This window comes from Artibeus jamaicensis, unplaced genomic scaffold (assembly GCF_021234435.1).
Source record: "Artibeus jamaicensis isolate MK-2021 breed Jamaican fruit bat unplaced genomic scaffold, CSHL_Jam_final contig_447, whole genome shotgun sequence".
NCBI classification, from domain to species: Eukaryota; Metazoa; Chordata; class Mammalia; order Chiroptera; family Phyllostomidae; genus Artibeus; species Artibeus jamaicensis.
This window is the reverse complement of record NW_026521834.1, coordinates 3,544,657-3,568,058: the sequence shown is the minus strand read 5'-3', so window position 1 is coordinate 3,568,058 and position 23,402 is coordinate 3,544,657. Positions and strand designations below refer to the sequence as shown.

Below are 23,402 nucleotides of genomic sequence, written 5' to 3'. Positions count from 1 at the left end.
GGGACTACCTTCTCTGCAGTTTAGGTTATTTGATGGGTATGAGGAGCACCAGAGCCAATGGTGACTATGAGCATCATTCAGTCCCTAGGGAGGGGCAGGGGTGGGAATGAAGTTTCAGGAACTCCCGCACCAGACCCACAGTGACCTAAGAAAATCTGTTCCAGTATTTATTTATTTATCTATCTATCCTCACTGGAGGACATGCTTGTTGATTTTAGGAAGGGGGAGGGAGGGAAAGAGAGAAGGAGAGAAACATCCATTCAAGACAGAGCATCGATTGGTTGTCTCTCATAGGCACCCCAACCGAGGACCGAACAACCCTGGCGTATGCCCTGACCAGGAGTCAGACCCGTGGCCTTCTGGTCTACGAGGTGATGCTTCAGTTGACTGAGACACACAAGCCAGGGCTGTTTCCATTTTCAGACAGTGAAGGCCTATGACTGTCCACCACCCTGGGTGCAGTGAGATCATCGTGTCTACCTTGTCTCTTGCTGTCACTGTGGCCATGATTCTTAATGTCAGGGATGCCAGGATACTCTGTCTGACTTGAAGTGCTGTGGGATGAGTGGTGTTTGTTTATTCAAAGCAGCAGGTTTGCCTTGCAGGCCATATGTTGGACTTGGGTGATGAAGTCGGTGGAGCGGGAGAATGCAGTTTGGCAGCTATTAACCGAGGGAGGGGAGATCGTCCTGGTTTTGGAGGGTCCACAGCTGCATCACCTAGAGGCTCCTGAAGTGGCCAGCAGGCTCAGGACCAGCCCGCGAGGGCTCCAGCCCGTCTCTGTGACATCCCACTGCGTTTTTGTTCTCTCTGGCACGCCCCTTCCCAAACGCACCCCGTCCCCCCTGGCGTGGTGCTGCCTTTGTTCTGCGTCATGCACTTGGGTCCCCCCCACCCCAGGAGGCGGGCCTGACCTTCCTCCTGCTCAGGGTGACTGTCCCGTCTGGACCCACCCTGTGTCCTCCAGGACTAGTGTTGGTCAGGCTGCTCTCTCGTTCACCCTGTGCCCATTTCCCCCAGAGGACCCTTCCTGGTGCTGCTTCTGAGGGAAGGCTCCCAGGACTGGAGCTGGCTGGCCACCCACCGGCAGCGAGGCAGAGCTGCTGGTGACCAGTGTTGTCCTCAGGCCCTGTTCTTTTGGGCCGTGCACATCACGGAGGTACGGGCTTGTTGGTGGCACTCTTGGTTTTGGTGTCTTCTTACAGAGCCTTCCTGGAACCAGTCAGCAGCGGACTCGAGAGTGACCGGGTCTCTCTCCCACCTCATACCTGTGGCTCCCCTGGGGCGGATGAGTGGTGATGGCATAACAGGTGATGTCTGCAGAGGCAGCTGTGTGATGTGAGCAGGCAGTGAGGCCCGTATGCTACTCGTAGACTCTGCACCAGAACGTGCAGGTGCTGCTCAGCACCCTGGCCGAGGCTGAGGAGCAGCAGCCGTGCCTGCGTGGTTCAGCCGTGCAGCGCGGGACGCACCGTCTGGCCGAGCACCACGTGGGCAGTTATGGGTGGGCCTGGGACAGGTATGTGCCAGGCAGGGATGGATGGTGTAGGAGGGGCCGGTGGACAGAGCCACTCCTTTCCTGTCCCTGCTTTGGACTCTGGGTTCTTTCCTGCTGCTTCCTCTCTCAAGATCTCCGATTATTATCACTTACCTGTCTGAGGAAGAGAAGCAAAGGAAGCACTCTGCTCCCCTCAGCCTGGGCCTTTAAGCCCTCTTTGTCAGGACCACTGTGCACGACGCCAGGTGGAGCAGCCCTCCTTTCCCTCCCTCCCTCTGGCCAGGTGCTGGGTAGTGGACATGGCGGATACCCAGGCTGTGGTCGAGGTCATCGATTTTGGCCAGGCAGCTGCCATCCCGGTTGGAGCCCCTGCGCAGCCTGGATAGTGACGACTTTGGACCCAGCCATTCACTCTGGAGAAAGGTGAGATGTCCTCCAACCTCCTCCTGAGGGTCAAGGGTGGAAGGTGCTGTGCCCACTCTAGGAGCTTAGTGGGGCGTGGCGTGGGGCAGCCAGGGCCCTCAGGGTGCCCTTCCACCCCCATTCGTTTGATCTTACCTCAGTTTTTGGCATCTGCCCCTCACAAAGCTGCCTCTGGAATATTAGTTTTTACACCTGGGCTCTGTGGGCCCGGGTGCTGTCCAGAGGCTGCGTTGGGGACACTTGCTGGGGCCTCAGATTCCGCACCCTCTGAATGAATGGAGGGGACCCTTATTTACTTTGCTCCTTCTCAAGATTGGGGTGGGGACTGTGAAAGGATGAAAGAGTGCTTTGGGAGAGCAGGAGGAGAAGCAGAGGTGAAGATAGACACACAGACACGAATAGTCCCAAATTGCAGGCCCAAGGCCCATGAGGCTGAGAGGAATGATGTCTCCTGGTCAGGGGCGCCACCCACAGGTCATCTTATGTCATTGCATGAAGAGGGCCCTGCTGCCCAGCCTGCGGAGTGACAGGCCCACAGCCAGGGCTCTGGAGTTTGAGGCAGGCTGCACCTGACTGCTTGGGTGTTAGGGGGCAGCCCATAGTAGAGGCTACCCCTGCCCCAAAGAGCGGCTTCCAGCCCGCCAGAGAGGCCAGAGTGCCGACTCCAGATGCGGGTTCGCTCGGCTCCCATGTGGACTTGGAGATGGCCCCAAGAGGTCAGGCAGGTGGGTGTGCAGTCCTCTCTGTGGGCATGAGGAAAGTAGGGCTCAGAGGGAGAAAGGAACCTCCTCACCTCTCACAGCCAGGAGATGACTGGGGACGGCAATGAGGTGTGACTCTTCATATGGCCGGTTCCACGCATGCCAACGGTCCCAGAGTTCGGCAGACGGCAGGACATTTTGACCAGCCGCCTGCCCTGCCTTGTGCCAGCGTGTAAGAATGTCCACTCATCGTGGTGAACGGGCCTCTGCTGCTAACCTCTGTCTCTCCGGCGTGACTGCTCAGAGCAGAGTTGGTGAACAGCTTTTGTTCCCCGGAATTTCCCATTGGAGAATGTGAAGTGCCAGCCCCATGTAATTGTTCTAGCACCAATAATAATGTCACCTCCTCTATGTGCTCTTGCCGCGCCCTCCCCTTCCCCCCTCCGGCGTTTATCTCATTTTATCCTGGCAGCAGGGAGTTAGCAGTAACTAGCAGAGACTTGTCTTAGGAGCTGGTCTGCAGCCAGAGCCGGTTCCCACAGCTCTAGCCGCTCACTTCCCTCCCTTGCTCCTCCTGCCTGATGTTCTGTTGTGGTGTTCTGTTTTGCAGGCATTTTGAGTTCAAACCAGGTGATCCATCGCATCCTCAAAGGGAAAATCACTGGTGCTTTGAACTTGGAGGTAACTGCCCCTGTATTTAACTCAGCCTTGTCCTACCCTCCCATCCTCGGGGTCTCAAGCACAGGCCACTGCCAAGGCCTGGACCTGTGGAGTCACCTGGCATTAGCCTTCAGCAAAACAAAGGGAAATTATCCCAAGTTTTGGGTGGGTCGGCTGGGGGTGGTCTGTTCTTCCCATGGAGACTTTCTCTTCCATTTGCACATCTTGAAGTTTGAAGAGTTTAAAGAAGTTGAATGACGTGGCTAGGATCAGCCCCTTCCCATTCTGTCCATGTTCTGCCTCTCCTGCCTGGTTGTCCCCTTCCATTCTTTTTTTTTTTTCAAGTCATCACCAGAGGAAGGAAGGGAAGAGGGGAGGGAGAGGGGGAGGAAAGGAAGAGAAAGAGAGAGGGAAGTAAGGGAGAGACATGGATGTGAGAGAAACATCCATTGGTTGCCTCCCACATGTGCCCCAAGTGGGGATCAAACCTGCAACCTTTTGGTGTGTGGGGCGAGGCTCCAACCAACTGGGCCACCCGGCCAGGGCTCCCCCGTCCATTCTTGAGGCTTTGAGAGTGAAAGAGGCCACACCAGTGCCCAGGATGGCTTGGATGCCCACTGGCCTGTACTGTCGGCTCAGCTCTCAGAAAAGTGAGCTGTCTCAGTTTGTCCTGTGTCTTCAGTCCCCACTCAGCACGGACGTTTGAATCAAACTTAGGAAGCTTACACCGAAAGCATCAGGGGCCGTGTGTTTCTTTTCTGTCTCCTTTTCGCACCCCCAGAGCACGAGGTAAATTGCCCTCACAAATTCTGGAGAATGCAGCGGCCCACTGCCGAACTTCCCTGGCATTCCGTGTGGAATCCGGTGGGGAGCGTCCACCCAGTGGGCCACCGCCCGGCGAATGCAGCTGGCATGTCTCACGAGTGTGGGGTGGCTGACCCTGAGCAGCCACCGCTCCCCTGGCCGCAGCAAGGCGAAGCTGCCGTGTGTCTTGGCGCCCGTGCCTCCGGCGTGCACTCGGCGCTGGTGCAGGCCGCGGCCTGGGGAAGCCCTGCCCGGGGCTGGATTCATTCACATCGGAGGGGTAGGGTACTGGCCTAAAGGAGGTTGTTTCCTGTCTCCTTGCTTGCTTAGGAGAAAGTCTTCTTCTAAGATTCGTGACTTCACTGGAGACCTTTGACACGTAAGGTCGTAAAGGGGAACAGTAGGTGACCAGCGGGGAGTCTCTGGGAGCCGGCAGACAGCTGACGGGGCTGGTGCTGCCCTTCATGGCGGGGGAATGTGGGCCCCACTATTTCTTTTAAAAAACCTGATTAAAGCCAAACTATTTAAATAATTTTATTTGTTTCATCCTTTGGTAGATGAGAAAAATACATTACAAAATACATTATACAGAGGACAGCTCACAGTACACATTACTAAAAACACAATCTACATTTCAGCCAAGGCTGGTGGTAAGTTCAGAAGAAAGCCACAGAGGCCTTGAAAACCAGATTTCACCTCTGGGGTCCCCACTGTGTCTAAACCTTAGCGTTTTGTAGCACCCCATGTCAGGCGGGTGTGGGTTGAGTTGGAGCAGCACTGAGGGGGACTGTTGAACTCTCTCCACCTGAAGCATCAAGACATTAATCCCTTCAAAGAAGGTGGGGGAATGACCCATGTTAAAGCAAAGCAGCCCGGGACTCCTGACATCCTGCAGGTTCCCAGGTGGCCATCTCAAGTCTGGGCTCTCCGAGGCTAGCGTCTTCACTTAGCCATCCCTGCCTCTCGTCACTGCAGTCATCATCCAGTTTGTAAGCAGTCTGTCCCTAAGAGTGCATGTCAACCCCAAAGCAAGCTCCCTGACCAGGGGAGGCAGGTGGCACGTGTCCCACACAGCCATCCTGATGCCCAGAGTTTTAAACAGTGCGTCCAGACAACACAGCACCGACGGTTCTAGCTCGGCAGACTCTCCAGCTCACGCTGCCCTTCCCCAGAGGTTCCCAGAGCCTGGGGTGAGGACACAGGTATATACAACCACCCCTTACAGCTAACCTTCCCAGAGGACCCACCTGACAGCAGTGGCCTGAAAGAATCCACAACTCCTCAAGCTAAACAACTTCAGTTACGCCTGTCTGCTCTTACGAGACCAAGCAAAGCAGGAGACAGGAGGGTGAGCGGAGAAGCCACCAAGGAACACCCTTCAGCGCTACCTAGGAGTCCTTCCCAGTCAGGGCGGAGGACCAATGAGCTCCGTCATCACGGCACGCACAGCGCGTTGCTAGACCGGTGAGACCGTGGATGCACCGAGACCAGGCCCCGTCTCCACTCAATGCATTTAGAAGCAATTCTGTAAAACAGCCTCTTAAGCGCTTTCCCAATTTTCTTTTTCTTAGAAATATGAAAACATCTGTGACTAAAAGAGAAAAATAGTCCCAAGAATTAAGGTCATCATTTCAGCCTACTACCCTGTGGTTCAGCAGGCCAGGCTCTGAATGCCATGGGGGACAAACGCTGGTCACTCCAGGGGCCTTCGGAAGAACTCTGAGTGCTGGGCACGTGCTTCAGCTCCACCTTTCTCTGGCTCCAGCAGTGAAGTCCAGCCTCTCATCTCTACCCCTCCCCCACCACCCAAGTAGTCCAGGGGATGGGGGTGGGGTGGGATGTGGGAATAAAAATAAAGATGAGTCAAGACCAGCATCTTCAAATTAACAAACTGTAATTGTTTTCCCAAAGATACATTTTTTCATACACATCCATCATACACTGTAACCAAAAAAAGCAGTGTACATGAAATAAGAGAAAATAAATTAAAAATCCATAGCATAGGTAAGGAGGCTCTAGTCTGGAGCACAGCTGAGTTTCCAGCAATATAAGGAGGCTCGAAAGTTTCTTTTATAAGAACGCCTGCTAGCAAGGGTTCCAGCCAGGTGGTTGGTTGGTCTGTAAGTCAGTCTTGAGTACTTGAAACAGTTCTGTGTTTGTTTGTTTTTTCCATAGCGTTTAGAATAGCCATCATTGTCCTGCAATAGGCAGAGCTATTACGTCCAGGAAAAATGAGGGAGGGAACCACAGAGGCAGCGTAAGATCCAAATACAGCATTCAAAGGTAATTGGTCCAGTGGTGCCTGGGGAAGGAGGGAGGGAACGGCACTCCGGGGTTAGCCATCTTCCTTTGGGGGTGTGTACCATCCTGCAAAGAAACCCAACAGAACATGAGGTGCAGGCTCACGTCCCTGCTCCCGGGCCTGATCACGGAAGACACGTCCAGGACTACAGGTGGAAAGGGCCTCGGGAGGGCTTCCCAACATGTGGGGAGAGGTGTGGGAAGCTCAGACACTGCCCGCCTGGAGGTCCCTAAGGAAGGGGAGAGTAACGTGCCCAACCTGCGACGACCGAAGAGTGAGGTGAGCTTTCTCAGAGGGTGGTTGGGAAGGGGGCAGCACCACATCCACTCGTGGAATGATCACTGGTGCTTTTCTGGGAGAAGAGGCTGTGGACATAGCCACCTCCAGCCCTTCTTGGGAGAACAGGGGCAGGTGTCGTGTTAATGGGTGGTAAAGGCTCAGAAACCAAAACAGGGTTCTTGCTATTTAGCCGAAAGTGAAAACCTCAGGCCTTCCAAGTGTCCGAATCTTGAATCCTGGCTCCAGCCTCACCGTTTTTTTCGTGGATCTGCACCAAGGACTTGTAGGACTGCTGTGCTCTTGTCAGACTGTACTGAGACTGGGGAGGAAGCCGACAGATCAGGTCACGGCCAGCTGCGGCCTACTGTCCCTTACCTTCTCCAGGCTCCCACCCACCGTCCCAGGAGTCCCCATCCCTGACCTTTCACCTGGAGGGCCCTTTTAGGTGCAATCCCATAGCCTTCCCTTTCCAGACCTGTGACCTCCCCCCAAAATCTCAGGAGGACCCTCAGGCCATGGCTCCTGTTCCCACTGAGGACGTCCTAGGCCCACTTATACGATGCCATCAGCCCAAAGGGATTATCCTCTTGGCCCAAGAGAGAAGGAAGCCTTGGCCTGCTACTGGCCCAAACTGTGTCTGGCTCTGGCTGGCCAGTGGCGGCAGCCCCGGGCCCCCAGTTCCTTACTTTGTTGGCTCCAAACTGTACTCGTGCTTTTCCCTTCACCAGTGTGGCACTGATCTGCATGATCACGGACTCTATCGAGTAGGCACTGCTCCAGCCCTGGGGAACGAGCAGCGAAGCGAACGAATCAGGAGAGTTCCCAGAAACTTCACCCTTGTTCTCTAGCAAGGAACTGCTTCTGTGGAAGGGCCTTGCCCTTCCCTCCCAGAACGGCCAATGCCTGTTTGCCCAGGTCAGTGGGTGCAGGCTCCGCTGGCAGAGTGAAAGGGCCACATTATGCCCATCGCCCAGCCGGTAGGGGGTGTGTGGTAAAGCTCCGCTGAACCCTGCCCATGCCGGCCTGGCCAAGAGCAAGAGACAGGCTCACCTGTTTGGTGAGAAGTTCCATGCAGATGGCACCTCCACCCAGAACATACCTGCAGAAGAAAGGTCAGTCAGCTGTGCCCGGCAAAAGCTCCACGCCCCTTCCTCACCCTCTGTCGTAGGAGCTGCCCTCCGCCACTCACCCTCCGGAGAGGACTGGAGACACAACCCTGACAAATGGCGGGTCGAAGGGAAAGTTATCCTGCGAGACAGACAAAGGCAACAGTGAGGGACGGGAGGCCAGTATCCACCACAGGACTGGGAGGTGGAGGCAGAGGTCCAGGCCGAGGAGGGAAGGGCCAGAAGGGAAACAGTCTTACTTTAAAGGAGAAGTTAAGTAGGATGAAGTCTGCGCCTTCTTTCTCTTTGAGGATCTGGAGATCGTTGTGCAAAGCGCTATCCTGGTCAACTCTGCGGATAGTGAGTCTGGGCTCGGACTCCTGGTCCCGCTCAGGAGCCTCAGGGCAGCTTCCCCTCCCCCTGGCTCAGAGCCGAGGGGCAAAGCACTGCTCCATGGGGTCCTGGCACCCTTGCCCAACAAGCTCCTGGGACTGCCCCAGAGACTCCCAGCATGGGGGCACCACACATCCTACGCCTCAACCTCTTTCCCAGCCCGAGGCCCCACTCACTTGAGGAGTTTCACGTTCCAATCATACAGACTGTCATTCACGAGTTCGACTGCATAGTTTCCTGGAAGGCAGGAAGAAGAGAGGTATTATTAGGATGGTCCAGGTTGTGGATCCCTCTCCCAAGCTGAGAGGGAAAACTGTGAAAGGCTCCAGGTTCACATGCAGTCCGAGTAAGTCACTGGCTTCAGGAGCTCCCTCCATTCTGGCCTGGAAAGTCCATAACCATTTGTGTACCCCAAACCTCTTGGGGCCCTGGCCACCATCATATCCTTCCTTATGAAAAGCTTCTGTTCAGGCCCCTCCCTAAGGTCAACTCACCACCTTTGAAACTCTGTGATCGGTATATATCCCTGAGCTCCTTCATCAGCCGGTCAGTGGCCTGCACCGAGCCAGACACTGCCCCCTGCAAGGGAGGGAAGACAGAAACAGCTCATGGTCAAGTGCTGTATAAATACTCTGGGGCAACCTAGCAGCTTGCTCAGGATTTAAGCAAGGATTAGGCACACCTATAACACCCCAAAAAGGAATCTGCTCCCACAACTGATATGCAACGGTGTACCCACCAACCCCCAGGCCCAGCCTCTCCCTAGAAGATACGTACATTTAAGTAATCTTGCCTCTGGTTCTTTTTAATTTTCTCTAGTATGGCCAAGTTTTCTTTTCCGATGCCATCATCTTCAGATTTCTTACCCTCAGCTGGTTCTTCCTCTTTCATTTCATAGTGATCTAGGTCTTCTGTGTCCTGGGGGAGGTATGGAGTGGGACATAGGAGAAAAGATACCGACACAGGCTGTGGAGAGGGGCCACCACCTTCCCAGTCCTACCTGGTCTAGAGCTGCAAGTTAAGGAACAGTGCTCTGTCTAGGAGGCTGCGGAAAGAGCGCCCTTTCTGTTTCTACAACAATTTCCAGCCCCGTTCCCTCCACGATCTCAAGGACAAGGCCAATCTCCCCTCTCACGCATTTCTCAGCAGAACTACTCAAGGACCGAGGGAAAGCAAGCAGGGAGGACTCAGTCCTCTTATTTCCCAGAATGACTCTGCTCTAACCGTTTCTAAAACTCTCCCTTGGCAGCAGCAGCTCTTAATTCCTAGAATGACTTTGCGCTGACACTATGACTCAAGGCTCATGTTTCACCAGGTGACTGTTGTACACAGGGGTTCTCAGGACTCCAGGTCTAAAGGAGAAACCGCATCAGACACTTCATGCCCTCCTACGTGCATGAACTAATGCAAGACACACAGAGGCACCCAATGCCAGGAGGGAAATGAGGAAGGAGGTCCAGAAAGGGAGATGGTAGAGGTCAAGAACAGAACCAGCCCCCTATTCACCCTGCTCTAATTGAGTAAGCAGTTCACTGTGCATGGGAGAAGAGCCCATATTCAGGATTCGAACCCTCTGTTAGATGCTGAAGGGATGGCACAGAGGATGCTCTACTGTTTGACAGGAGAAAGTTTCATGTATCGCAAGTCCTTCATGTGTCTTAAGACTTTAATAAAGTTATAGAACCTGGGATGTTAATCCAATTCGAGGACACAAAGTGATCAGCGATGTCCTAACTGTAGCAGGACATGGTAATGCTGACTTAGTATTACACTGGCCAGCATCTAGTGAATGCTGGGTACTGTCCTAGGTGCTATACACACTAGCTCAGTTGATTCTTATAACCACCATGCCATCATGTTGTCACTGCCCCCATTTTACAGGTGAGGAAGCTGAGGTCTAGTGAGGTTCATCCAAAGTCAGACATCTCTTAGCAGAGCTAAAATGTGAATCAAATTCTGTCTGGCTCTGAAACTCAAGTTTTTAATTGTAATGTTACACTCTATAAAAGTATCTTTTTAGACAATGTATCAGATAAACTGGCACTTATATACTGCATGAAACATTTTATGTGCAATGCCTTATTTAATCTTCAAGACAACTATATAGTAGATATCTGAAGTTACTTTGTTGCTGTTTGGTGTAAGCAGATCTGCACTTAACTGTCTTCAGTGGTTGGATGTGGGTGCCCTGTCTCCTCTATCACACTTGCCATTCCTCCAAGTCAACAAATCTGTCTTTACTCTTTTGGCATTTTTCTCTCCCACATTCTAGACTGGAGCTCGTGTACTGTGGGTGCTCAGTGCTGCTGACCGAAAGAGCTTCCTGCCACTGCCACCTCAGGTGGCAAGCCTACCTCAGGCATCTCTTCATCTTCATCTTCTGAAGACACGTCTTCCTGCGTGCACTGCAGTAGGGAAAGGAAAGGTGGGAGATCAGAGCCTCAATGGCTTCCCAGAATGCAACCTCTGACTGACTCCTGAGCCTCCAGGTCTAGACACTCTGTGCCTGTCCATAATGCTGCCAGCCTTTCCACCAGCCACATCTGAGTGGACGCAACAGCCCAGGGAATTACTTCACTAGCAGCCCATTTCTCTCCTCCTACCGTATGCCAAAGAAAAAAAGCAGCAAAATGACTGTTTCTGTCACCCACCTCACCAATCCCAGTTTAATTTCCATAAGAATCAGTCTCCTTTACTCAATTGTCTTTAGACTGATATTACATTCTTGGTTTTTAACAAGGGGCTGAGATCCCAATGGTCTCCAACTGCTACTGGTAAAAGTCTGCCCCTTCCTCTCCACACGAGGGATACTGCCCACACGAGTTAAGTTCCAATAGGAAGCGCTCCTATCAGGGTCCCATTCAAGCTATATTCCCACCTGCAGAGAGGCCAAGAGTCACAATGTGTGTGTGCTGGGAGTGGGTTGGGTGCAGAGAAGCTACTGCAGGTTTGTCTCAGTCTACACGAGCGCTGTCTGCGGTAGCTGCACCAGGCCAGAGTTCCTCAGGTGCTCACCTGCTCTGCTGGCAAGGGCTGATCCAGCATCTCCACATCTGGATGTTGAGGGAGGTTATAGAGTTTGCACAGATCAGAGATGATCCTCTTCAGATGCTGTAGTAGCTGGGGGTAGGGGACCACAGTAACATCAAATACTCCCACCCCACCCCAATCTGGACAGCTACATGAACGAGCTCTTAGCTCAGACCCCAAATTGATACCTGGCTTCCTAACCCTGATGGACCGTGTAGCTGTGGGGAGAGTTTACTGGGCTAGTCCTGGGATGGGTACAGGTGTCTCTCTGACTTCAGTAAGCAAATCCCCTAAGAAGTCTGCCTCCAAAATTCAGCCTATGGTACTGTCCACTTTCCAGATATACCCCCTTTCACAGGTCGTCTTCAAGACACAGGCCCCACCTCAACACCCAGGCCCCTCACCAGAGTATTCCCTTTCTTTATGTCCACCAGCCTCTCCAACACAGCAGCCAAGTTAGGGTCATCAGACTCCACCGACCAGATTGGGGGCACAGCAGGGTATGACTCCTGATGGGAAAAGAGCAGGGAGAGCAGTCAAGATGGGCAGCTGTGGGAAAAGCTACATTTGCTTTCCCTCTGCTCCCCAAAACTAGTCCCTCTGCTCTTCTCCCAGTTCATAAAAGCCCAGCTCAGCAGGTCAGTATCTAACCAAACAGCTTTCCAACAAATCCTAGACTGTGAGGAGAGGAACAGATCACCTCACCACAATCACACTGATGTGAAAAAGAGATCACTTTCGGTTTAGCTAGGAAAGGAGGGATTAAAAACTAGATTGTATCTGCAGAACCTAAAAGTAAAAAGGTAGCAGGAAGAATTTCCACACCCCACAGGACCCCTCAAAGGCCAGTTCTTCCCACCTCTCCCGGGAACCTGCCACCCTCTTCGTCCAGGCGTAGGCTGTAGGGCTCCACATGGCAGGCTGGAAGAAAGAAACCTACGCTGCTAACATTCCCAGCATTCCTGAGCCATGGTGCCAAATGCAGCCTGACCAGACTCCCCCTCTGCCTAAACGGAGGGAACCAGTTCAGACCAAGCTTCCTTTACAGGGGCCACAGAGTCTAACTGAGAACCTTCTAAATTAACTTCCTTTCAGAGACAAAGATAGTGGATGGCCTCTGGCAACTGGAAGGGCAGCTAGAATGGGGCAAACCTACCCTTAAGGAATTAGAAACTTCATTCAGGAACAAAATTAACTCCCGAGGTTTCTACATATGCCAAGGAAACTATATCCACCTTTACTGGGGGCTTTAGCTCTGCCAGGGCTCTAACCCTCAATGCTAAAGGAAAACAAAGTCGCCTAAGCCACACCTAGTCCTCCAATCTTAACTTTCTACTTTAGTAAGAAAAAAGGTGGTGGGGTGGGGATGGAAGAAAGAGAAAAAGTGGGACACCTGAGTTTTGGTGGGGTGCCACCCCATCCCAGTTGAGGCCTGCCTCAACAAACCTTGACCTGGTTTGATGGAGGAAAGGGACAGAAAACAGGAACCAGGTAAAATGAATTCAGGCCCCAAAGTACTACACAACTCTCAAGCCTGTTTCCCCAGACTACTCCCGTTTTCAGTCTGCCTGCCTGGATTAAGGACTGCCCTCTGGCTCCAGAACCAGTGCTCCAGCTAGGTGAACACTACCCCAGCAGTTAGCACCAGCCACTCTAAGGGCTGTACCGTGCAGTATCAGATCTTCCTGGGTTACCAGAGGCCAACTGTCTTCAGGGACATATAAGGGTGGACTGGACGGGAGACATGTAAGTGTCTCTGAGTCCGGCATGCCTAGGGTGGAACGATGTTCACTGAGGAGAAAAGGAACTGTTACTGTTTAGAATGGGACAGCCTCAGACATGACCAACTACCATTACCGGGAAAGGCAACAAACCTAGGACAACTGGACACCCACAGGGGACAGGAGGGGAGTGGCAGATCTGCTACCAGCTGGGGCAAAGGAGAGTTAGAGGTTACACCAGAATAAAAGGGGATGCAAAGGAAAGGAAGAGGAGTCAGGGTACAAACTACCACTTGGTGAAATTCAGAGAGCAAAGAGGGGCTGCGTGAAAGATGCCTGGGCAGGGATCCCACAGGTGGCAACGTCCTAAGTTAAAGGTACTACTGAGAAGGGGGCATCGCTGAAATGTGCAGAGCTCCCAGCCAAGTCGTTCCAGCTGAGGTCAGTGCAGAGGCCTGAACCTTGAGATGGGGGGGGGGGGGGGGGGGGAGAGAAAAGGGCATTCGGAGGTGGCAAGGTAAAGTGGCGGAGCACCCAAAATCGTGAACCTTGGGGTGTGGGTGGGTCAGTGGGAAGGGGTAGTGGGGGCGCCATATGTCGGGTGTCTCTCACTATGAAGGATCTGGTAGAGATTCCGGGTGCTCGGCAGAACCTCAAGAGGCAGAAACAAATGTAACCTGGAGAAAAGGAGAGAGCCCCAAGAGGGGATTCGGCCTCCCAGGTCTTCTGAGATCAAAAAGCCTTGTGGGGTGATCCCGAGTCCCTGACAAGGGGTCCCCCGAGAGGCGCACACAAGGGGGTCCTCACCGTGATGTTGCAGTGGATGCGGACGGGATCCCCAGGCACCGACCCCCGTGCGGGGAGATGCGGTCCAGGCGCGGCCCCCGCCCCGGCCCCTCCAGCCCCAGCCAGCAGGAACTCGCAGCTCAGCTCGTCCAGGCAGGCGCTGGCAATGCGGAAGCGCTCGTGGCCGCGGTGGAAGATGGACTCGAGCAGCTTCAGCTCCCGCCTCAGGCAGGGGCCCGGCCCCGAGCCCCCGCCTGGGCCGCCCCCGGCCCCCGGCGCCGCCCCCTGGCCCCCCAGCTGCTGCCCCGGCCCCGGCTGCTGCTGCCCCTGCGGCTGCGGCTGCTGCATCCTCCGCTCCGCTCCGTTCCGGGGCCGGCGGGCCGGGAGCCTCCGGCCTCCGCTCCGGGCTCCGCCGCCGCCGCCGCGCCGCCGCCGCCGCCGCCGCCGCCGCCGCGGTCCGCACTTCCTGATCCCCCCTTCGCCAAGATGGCGCCGCCGCCACCTCCGGGACAGGGTCCCCCCTCCGCTCGCCGTACCCCCCCCAGCCGCCGGAAGCCGCGCGCCTCTCCTCCTCCTACTCCGCAGCCCCGCCTCCGGCCTCCTTCACGTGACCTCTCCGCTCCGGCCTCCTTCACGTGATCTTTCCTTCTTTCCTTCTTTCCCGCCCCCTTGTTCTCGACTGCCACTCGCCACGTGTGACCCGGAGTTGGCTTCGTGGACGTCGGTGCCTCAGTGCGTGTTTACGTACGGCGGGCGCCTGCGTGCGTGCGACGGGCCTCGTCTGCTCTCCGCTTTCACATGACCCCGCGCTGCGAGCTCCCAGGGGCTACCCGCGCGGGACAGAGTTTCCTGTTCTGGGCCCCTTTCCCTACCTCTCCCCGTTGCGGCTCGCGTGCTGGCTGCTCGGTTGGCAGTGGGAGCTGCCGTCGCTGCGGTGCCGCCTTAATCCTGTGCCCCCCACCCTGGTCCTCGGCACAGGGCCCCCAAGTCCCTGCCCCCGTGGAGGTGGGCATGCTCCGTCGTCACAGTGAATGAGGGGCGTGTGGTTGGGGAAGGAGCCAAGGAATCATGAGTCTTGGATCCTTGTCTCGGCCCTGTGGCTAGTTCGTTGTGTGACCTTGTGTTAACCATCTTCCCTTAGTTTCCTCATCTGTGCAATGACCCTGATGCGAGTCATGTTTGCTCTGCCTGCTCCCAAAGATGCAATGCCCTGAAGGGGTCGTGTGATAGCTAGATCACTGGTCAGTTATGTATGAGGGGTCGCCGATAGCTGACCCTTGGCACTTATCAGACCCACGGGATCTGGACAAGGTTGAGGAAGGGACAGCATGGGCAGTGGAATGGAAGTGAACAGGCCCCGTGGACCACAATCTCGCTCCCAAGCTTAAAAGGCTGTAACACCTTGTTTCAGTAGTCCCAAGTAGGCGGCAGTGCCCCAGGGCTTTCGCTAGGTGGCACTCTCACAAAGGACAAAGTTGGCTGAGAGTCGGAGCCGTGCTCTTCAGCCTAGGGCTGGCGTGTTAGCCTGTGGTAGGGCAGGATGAGTTATGCTGTGCCAACTCCTCATTTGAGCCACTGGCAGATTGCCATCTTCCTCTCTTCCACGTGGACCAAACTGCGTGATCCTTTGCTGGAAGACAACCTTGGTGCTCAGTGCTGTGTTACTCTTTCATCTACTCAGTGACAGTTGATATGGGCCTTCCTTGGTTAAGTTGGGCTCTGAGTATTTAAAGATGATTGAGACATGTCTCCAGGGAGCACGGAGAGTTAACTGCATGTGACGTTTGTGTCTGTTTGTGCAAGCCGGTAGCATAAATGGCTGTTGTAAGAATTCCCGTTTATTGAGCACTACCTAAGCCAGGTTATCTTGCAAATATTTATCCCCCATTCCCCAAACAACATTGCAAAGTGAGCATTTTCTATTCCTGTTTTACAGGTTGGGGAAAGGAGTGACTGACCAAGGATATACAAATAACAAGCAGTGCTTTCGGTGTGTCTCCAAACCCAATGTCCTTCTACCCCACTCTGTCTTCTCTGACCTTCCTCTGATACTTCCTTTTTTCTAAGCCTTATCCCTACCTCTGTCCCTGTGTCTCACATCTGGGCAAGTGGAGAAGAAAATCTGGGTGCTTCTTCATCTGGCACCAGTGGGAGCTTCAAACCAGGCAAGCCCATGCCTGAATGTGTGAACCCCTATCTGGGCCCCACGCCACCACCTGTTTTTGCCTATGAGAGTTGACTATGTGAAAAGCACTCCCAGCAGCTCCGGGTATGTAGTAAAGGCCATGAGGGGTTAGTCATCCTGACTATTGCGATTGCTTTAGTTGTTGGTGGTGGTCTCACCACTGGAGAAAAGGCCTGGATGCCCCTGCCCCCCCCCCCGCCCCCACACACACTTGGGACTGTCACTTCAACCCCGAGCCAGTCCTGGAAAGGGCCCAGAGAGATTTACTGTCCCAACCCCCACTTTTCGCTAGATATTAGATATAGCTGGTTACTCATTCGTATTGTGGACAACAAATTCCTAAACAAGGAATTCTTGGACATGAGGACCTGACTTCACATCAGCCCCTCAGTGAAACTCTTCCTGATTTGCTCACATGGTGTCCATCACAAACACTGCTTCCAGTGTGGTTCTATGGCCCTACCCGTAGAAGCATTTGCCATTCTGTACTGAGTCCTTACATATCTTGTCTGTTGTTCCCACCAGCCTGTCTGCCTCTTATGGGCAGGAACTGTGCAGGCTCATTTGGGTATGCCCTTCCTTTTTCTCTTTCACTCCAAGTTGGCCTTCCAAAAGCGTAGCTCTGTTTCTCCTTTTCAGACAGCATGTTTTTCCAGACCCCGCTCAGCCCAGGCTTACGAAGACTGTGAAAAGTGAAAATGAGGTTGGTTCTCCTGCACAGCCAGAAAACACTGTAGTCATTTCTTGATAAGCTTTTATTTATAGTATTTTAACCATCATCCAGATATCTGCAGAACTTGAAGTCTGAGCATCACTCATAGTTGTATTCCTTAGAATTCCTATCACAATGTATAACTCATGGTAGGAAGCTAATTAATGAATAAATGAGCCCAAGATGTCTGGAAACCTCCGTCTGCCAAAGGGGTGTTTAAGACTGATGGCTTTTCTTAGCAGAGGTAGATGTGCTGCAGTTGCTTGCTTGTGCCGTGCTCTCTCTCTCTCTCTCTCTCTCTCTCTCTCTCTCTCTCGGGCTTTATCAAGAAATTTTCTTGCCACTTGACTCTAACTCTTACCCAAGAAACCCACAATACAGCCATTTGGAAGATCTTGAATTCCATATTTTATAAAGGGTGTTAATTAGAATACAACGAGGTGATGAGGCAGTCCCACACTTCTGCACAGACGCCAAGTCCCCTGCTGAGGAAACTCAAAAGCGGTGGTCACTGCAGTGGGGCCTGTCTCCTCCTCTCTGCTCCTCTGCCCAGGACCTCAGCTCTCTGGCTGAGGGGGCCCTCCGACAGAAGCCTAATGCGGAGTCATACTGGGGTTTTTCTGAAATGTGGAGGAAATGGGCACTAGAAATGGAATGAACGTGGTGAATATACTCATTTAATGAATTCTTGAGTGCTAGGGAAACAAGAATGAATAAAACAAAAAATCGCTGCCCTTGTGGAGCTTACCTACTGCTGGGGAAAACGGCCATGACAGAGGTGGAATCTACAAAGTCCGCTGACTCCCTGGATGTCAGAGGCGGTGAGGAAGTATCCACCGAGCAGCCACTACGTGTGAGGCACTGGGGATGCAACCTTAAATGGGACAGAACCAGCCCTCGCCTTCTCTGTGTGCTCGGCCTGGCAGAAAGACACTTTGTGACTTGATGCACACCCAGTCACTTAATTGCAGTTATGGGAGGTGCCTCAAAGAAGACTGAGACTGGATATCTAGGAGCGTGTCCCTGAACAAGTGACATGCTAAATTCGGAAGGATAAGTGCAATTACCTATGGCGGGGGGTGGGGGCTGGACATTGACACAGGCAGAAGGGACAGCATATGCAAAAGTTTTGAGGCAGGACCACGGCAAGTTGGAGGAATGGAGAGAAGGCCTGACCTGTGTCCAGGGAGATGGGGAGAGAGATACATGTTAGGTAGGGAAGGGTTAAATCTTGGCAGACATTAAAAAGGTCTTGGCAGACAAGTTTGGGAACTTGGGCTTTATGATAAGATCAAGGAAGAACGAAAGATCTCTAGAACTGTGAGAAGCTCTGAAAGCCTGGGCAACCAACAGTAGCAGCTCCAACAGAGAATGAGGCACCTCAAAGGAGAGCTGAGTTTCGTGGGAAGGGTGGAGCTTTGGATGACAAATATGCTGAGTTTGTGGAGGGGAGGGGATGTGGGGCATTCTCCTGGGGACATCCAGTGGTGTACGAGTTCTGAGCTCAGGAGAGAGGCAGAGCCATAAACGTTCATTAGAGAGTCAGCTACACAGAGTCTTTGAATTAGACCGTAAAGCGGGCAGCACAGCCGAGTGGAAAGACCACAGGCTAGGCAGTCAGGCAGAACTGAATTTGGATTTGACTTCTTCTGCTTTGCTAGCCGTGTGACCTTGGTCTAGTTATTTAATTTCTGTGAAACCCAGTTTCCTTATCTGTAACGTGGGCATGATACTCTTCTGCCTTGCAGGGTGGATTATTCCAGTTTAGAAGAAATGAGGTATGCAAAATGATTAACACTGATGGGCACACAGTACCTTGCCCAGCAAATGCTAGATACTGCTGTTGCTATGATTACTGTCACTGCTACAGAGTCGAGATGTTTACAAAGCACAAATGTTTACTAGTCACTTAGTAAATATTTATGGGGCTATGGCATGTGTCTGACACTGGTTTAAGTATCAACATACAACAGTGGACAGATAAGATCTCTGCTCTGGTGCTGCTTATTTTCTGACGCAGAGTCACATACTAAAACAAATGACCGGAAGAATGCCTGGTAAGTAGATGCAGGGAATTAGAGTAGGGTCACGTGGGAGAGAACGACTCAGGGAAACTTGAAGTCCACTAGTCAGGGGAGGTCTCCCTAAGCAGGTGGTGTTTGAGCTGAGATTTGAAGAAGAGAAGGCAGGCATGGCAGGGGCGGGGCGGAGCATGCCAGCAAGGAGAGCAACAACCTCCGAGACCCTGTGTGCCAACAAAGGTGGCATGGGCTAGAAGTAGGAAGCTAATAATATACTGGCTCGGGCTTTGAACCCCAGCTCTGCCAGCTGTTAATGGTGTGACTTAGCCAATATGTACTTCGTTTCACATCCGTAACATGAAGATCATAACAGTACCTACTGCATAAGGCTGCTGGGGGGGTTAAGTGAGGTAACACATGAAAAGTGCTTAGAACAGTGCACCTAGGAAGAGCTTGGTGTTTCGGAAAATAGAGAGGGGATCGGCACTGAGTCTAGTGAAAGAAGAGAGAAGTGGGGTAGGAGATGAGGCCAGTGACAAAACCAAGGGCTGGATTATAGAGACCACTGCAAGTTGGGTTTTATTTAAAGTACAGTGGGAAACCATTGAATGATTTTTAAGCTGTGAGTGGCATGATCTGATTTTAAAAGATCATTCTGGCTGCTGTATATAAAAAGGATTGAAGGGATTTTTGTTTCTCCCAAAGGTCATGTGTTATCAGAACATGTGTTAGCAGATGCTCTCATCTGGGGCAGAGTGATCATCCTTCTCCTTTGACTTGCTCCCACAAGCTTAGCACTCCGTCACGGACTCAAGGACCGAATGCGTCCTGAGCAGCTGTACTTTGTCAGGCACTATAATGGGCCCTGGAGGTGCAGACACAAATAAGATACGGTCCCTGTGGGTAGCTTAGCTTCATTCCTGGCACACAGGAGGGGCTCCTTATGTGGCAGCTGCAACCCATCTTACTGTTTTTGTTGCATTTCTTACCCCTGCCCTCAGGAACACATGGTAACAGATGAGTGGGGGCCAGATGGGATCAACTGTAATACAGTGTGGCAAGCACAGTAACAGTGATCAAGAGAGGTAAGGTCCTTGGAGGGTGATATTAGTCAGGATTAACTCCCCAGAAAGAATGTGACAGAAGTTCCTTAGATGGAAATGGAGGACATTTTGAAAGAACTGGGCCTTGAGGTGGAAGGAGGTTGGAGAGAAAGGCCCTGAGACAATGGAGGAAGGGCTCAGGAGGAAAGGGGACGACCAGGAGGGCTCAGGCAGGACTGCAGAGATGCTGGCCGTTGTCGCGTTAGCCTGAGGCCCCCAGGTAACCTCCATAGTGTTAACCCTTCTAGAGGTAGGGCAAAACAATTGTTTAATTATTTAGCAATGGATCGGTAAATGATCAAAAAGCTTTAATACTTTGACCCAGCAGTTTCATTTCAAAATTATATTAAAGATATGTGCCAAAATGCACCTACAGTGCCACATATGCAGCTGTTTAAAAGTCAAGAACACTTGTTGGTATGAAGAGACGTTTGAGAAATCGTGAATGAAAAATGAAGGTTACAAAGCTATAGTGTATTCCCTTTAAAAAATAGATTAAAATGTAAATAACTTAGTTATGTACTCAAATGCATATATTTGTATACCAAGAATGTTCATAGAAATATTTTTAATAGTAAAATAGGAAATAACCCAAATAAACAATGGTGTATTCACACAGTATCTGAATATTCTTTTTTTTTTAAATAATTTTATTTATTTATCTTTGGAGGGGAAGGGAAGGAGAGAGGGAGAGAAACATCAATGTATGGTTGCCTTTCATGCGTCCCCTGCTGGGAACTGGCCTGCAGGGAACCAGCCTGCAACCCAGGTATGTGCCCTGACTGGGAATCGAACTGCAATTGTCTGGTTCGCAGGCCCGCGCTCAATCCACTGAGCTACACCAGCCAGGGCTGAATATTCTATAGCAATGAAGATGAATAAACTACAACTACATTCAACAATGTCCATAAGTTTAAAAGTATGAAAGGTTGTGATTTCATTCACATGAAATTCAGCAGGCAAAGGCCATGTGTCCTCTTAGAAGTCAGAATAGCCTTTACTTTTTTAGTCAGTGTTTTAAATTGTGGGAAAATACACATAACATAAAATTTGCCATTTTAACCATTTTAAAGTGTGCAATGAATTCAGTGGCATTTAGCACATTCACAGTGTCGTGTGACTGTCACCTCTATCTAGTTCCAGAAGCAGGGCCCATGGAGCAGTTGCTCCCCTTCTCTGCCCTCATGGTGAACTTTCGAAGAGGAGAGAATAATGATGGGGGTGGACCTACTGGGGGCACTTCTAGACGTTACTAATGTTCTATTTTTTTAAATATGGGTGAAAATGATATGGCTGTGTCGTGTTGTGAAAAATATATCAAGTTGTACACTTGTAATTTATATACGTTTGTATATATGTTATATCTAAGTACACATAAATGTGTAGACAAATGGATTGTGATGCTTTTCAAAAGAAAATGTTTCTTTCCATCAGAGGCAGAGGGAGTGCCACACCAAACTTCGCCTGGTCTCTATTTTGCCTCAGGGCTGATAATTCTATAGCTGTCCGTCACCCTGCATGGTTCCCTCTCTCCCCGGCTGCCTTTCTTCCTGGCAGGTATGGAAGACGTGTCTGTGGGAGACAGGGAGAGTGGGCGTTCCCGTTCTCCTTGGCCACAGGGTGTTGTGCAAAGAGGACTCACTCCCTGCCAGGCTGGAATTAATCTTGACATAAAAGCTGAGGAATTTGAAAAGAGAAGGTAGAGGCCAAGGTGAACAGGCTGCTTGACTAGCCTAAAGGAGCACCAGGAAGCAAACAAGAGCTTCAAGAAAGCAAATGATCCTCTAGTTTGTCTAATGAGATACAAGCAACTACTCCAGAGATTTTCATAAAGGAAGCCTTCTTCAATCATCTAGCACCCAAAAGAAGAAAGCACTGAGTAGCATCTATGCATAAAGCCCCCTGTCCCTCTCTTTCAGGAGTGCCTTTAAGCCACCCTGTCATACTGGCTTACTCGGTTTTCAAATCTCAGTTTTAACCTCCATGTTCTCCAGATACAGAGGCACTATTAACCCCTTTTTCCTCTGTGCTTCCATAGCTCCTTGTTTATATCTTTACTATGCAGCCTCCATATTGTATAATAAGTCTTTGTTGCCAAACTGTGATCTCCTAAATGGCTGAGTCTTTTTGATCAGTGCATCCTCAACATCTATGCAGCTGATACTCAACAAATGTTGATCTGATTGCTGAAGGTAGTTCTTCTTCCTGCCTTTGACCCTTCCCCCCAGAGGTGTGACTATATACCCTTCTCTTTTCCTTCCCTTTTCCATAGGCTTTTATTATTCAGTCCTTTCCTTGGTTCCAGGATTTCTTTCATTCTTCAGATATTATCACGTGATTACACAGGCACTTGCCTTGAAGCTTGTGGTGCAGATTTATGGCCCACTTTTAGGTGCAGTAAGGGGCTTATAGTCATCCCACTTCTCTCCAGCCCTTCCTTTTCTGGTGCTTTCCTGCTCTTCCTCCAGCCCAGGGACTGGGCTTTTAAAGAGGAACACCCCTACACATTAAAAGGTGTCAGTCCTGCACTAGCCCTTTTCCTTATTTGTTGAGCCCTCACGATATGCCAGGCACTGTGCTGGTTCATGATCCAGTGAAACAGACAGCAACACCCTAGGCTGGTTCGTTTACTTATTGGACATCCTCTGGAAACATAGCAAATTACTGATCTAGTTCTTGCTCAGCTTCCTTGAGGAAGCTGACGTTGCTGCCAGATGTTCAAAGTTAAGTAAAAGGTAGTTGAGGGGGAAATGGGTAACAAAAAACCCAAGGGAACTACATGTTTAAAGGACCATGAAATGTAGGGGATAGAAGGGACAGAATGTTCAAGGATCATAGAGACATTGCCAATATTTGAAGTGCGGAGCTGGGGGTAGTGGCCCAGATGAGGTTGAAGAAGTAGGCAGAGATGGAATAAGACAGAGCCTTGATGTATGATAAGGCTGCTTCAGTCAGGAATCTTTTGGTTGAAAGTGACAAAAATCCACCTAAGAAAAAAGGGAAGCCTTTATTGGCTCACAAGCTAAAAGTTCAGGGCTTTCAAGATCAAAGATGTCATTGAATTTTGACACCTCTTTCTCTGTCTCATCTTTGCTCTCCTTTGTGTTGGCTTCACTCTGGGGCTGGCCTCTGTGAAACGGTCTTCTGAGCCGCTTTGTCACACAGAAGCCGAAGACTGGGGTAGAAAGGAGTGAGGTGAGAAAGGCTAATTGGTAAGAGTCACTTACCCTTCCACTCTTCAAGACCTTCAAGGTCACCTACCTATTCAGATGATGTCCAGAAGTCCTCACCTTAGACCACTTACTTGGGAGAGGACAGAAAGCTTGGCCTTTTCGGGAATTTATGGAGGGAGGTAGAGAACGGGGCAGGTGAGGGGGCCTGTTCCGACTCCAAAGTTGTTTTCTTAAAATAGCAAACCCACGGCCCCCTGTCTCTTCCCCGAGGGGCATTTTCTCTGGAGCATCCTGGGCTTCCCAGGAGGCAGGATCATTTGGGTTTGGTCAGAGAAAAAAGAAGGGCGGGACCCCAGAACCTCCGACTTGCGCCCCCTCGGGCTGGCCCGTGTCCCCGGACTAAGCGGGTCCCGACCCGTTTGTTTGTCTGACTCGCCGGTTCCTCCCGCCTCTTCGCCAACAGCCTGCAGGCCCGGCCGGACCTCGGGGCTGCAGCACCCCGCCC

The 23,402-nt window shown here is 51.7% G+C and overlaps 2 protein-coding genes across 5 annotated transcripts; one reads left to right on the top strand and one right to left on the bottom strand.

Annotated features, from left to right (window-relative positions):
• The first annotated feature begins 626 nt into the window (after positions 1-626).
• On the top strand, positions 627-3,540 carry TDRD10 (tudor domain containing 10). Its single transcript, XM_053666210.1, is given in 8 exon segments — positions 627-653; positions 974-1,159; positions 1,374-1,519; positions 1,782-1,860; positions 1,862-1,892; positions 1,895-1,921; positions 3,233-3,303; positions 3,499-3,540. Coding segments are annotated over 8 exon segments (609 nt in total).
• Positions 3,541-5,963: 2,423 nt separating this feature from the next.
• Positions 5,964-14,191, bottom strand: UBE2Q1 (ubiquitin conjugating enzyme E2 Q1). Of its 4 annotated transcripts, XM_037162480.2 has the most exons (15): positions 13,725-13,800; positions 13,466-13,594; positions 12,056-12,117; positions 11,601-11,705; positions 11,182-11,286; positions 10,521-10,571; positions 8,944-9,084; positions 8,661-8,745; positions 8,343-8,403; positions 8,034-8,124; positions 7,857-7,915; positions 7,718-7,766; positions 7,354-7,449; positions 6,920-6,986; positions 5,964-6,453 (listed from the first exon to the last, which is right to left on the bottom strand). In XM_037162480.2, the coding sequence occupies exons 2-15, from the start codon at positions 13,509-13,511 to the stop codon at positions 6,422-6,424; spliced, it is 1,050 nt and encodes a 349-aa protein (XP_037018375.1). In that variant the 5' UTR covers positions 13,512-13,594; positions 13,725-13,800; the 3' UTR covers positions 5,964-6,421. The 4 variants fall into 4 exon arrangements, with proteins under 4 accessions (XP_037018375.1, XP_037018374.2, XP_037018373.1 ...); XM_037162479.2 differs by lacking the exons at positions 13,466-13,594; positions 13,725-13,800 and adding an exon at positions 12,863-13,373; XM_037162478.2 differs by lacking the exons at positions 12,056-12,117; positions 13,466-13,594 and having other exon boundaries at positions 13,725-14,188.
• Positions 14,192-23,402: the final 9,211 nt, after the last annotated feature.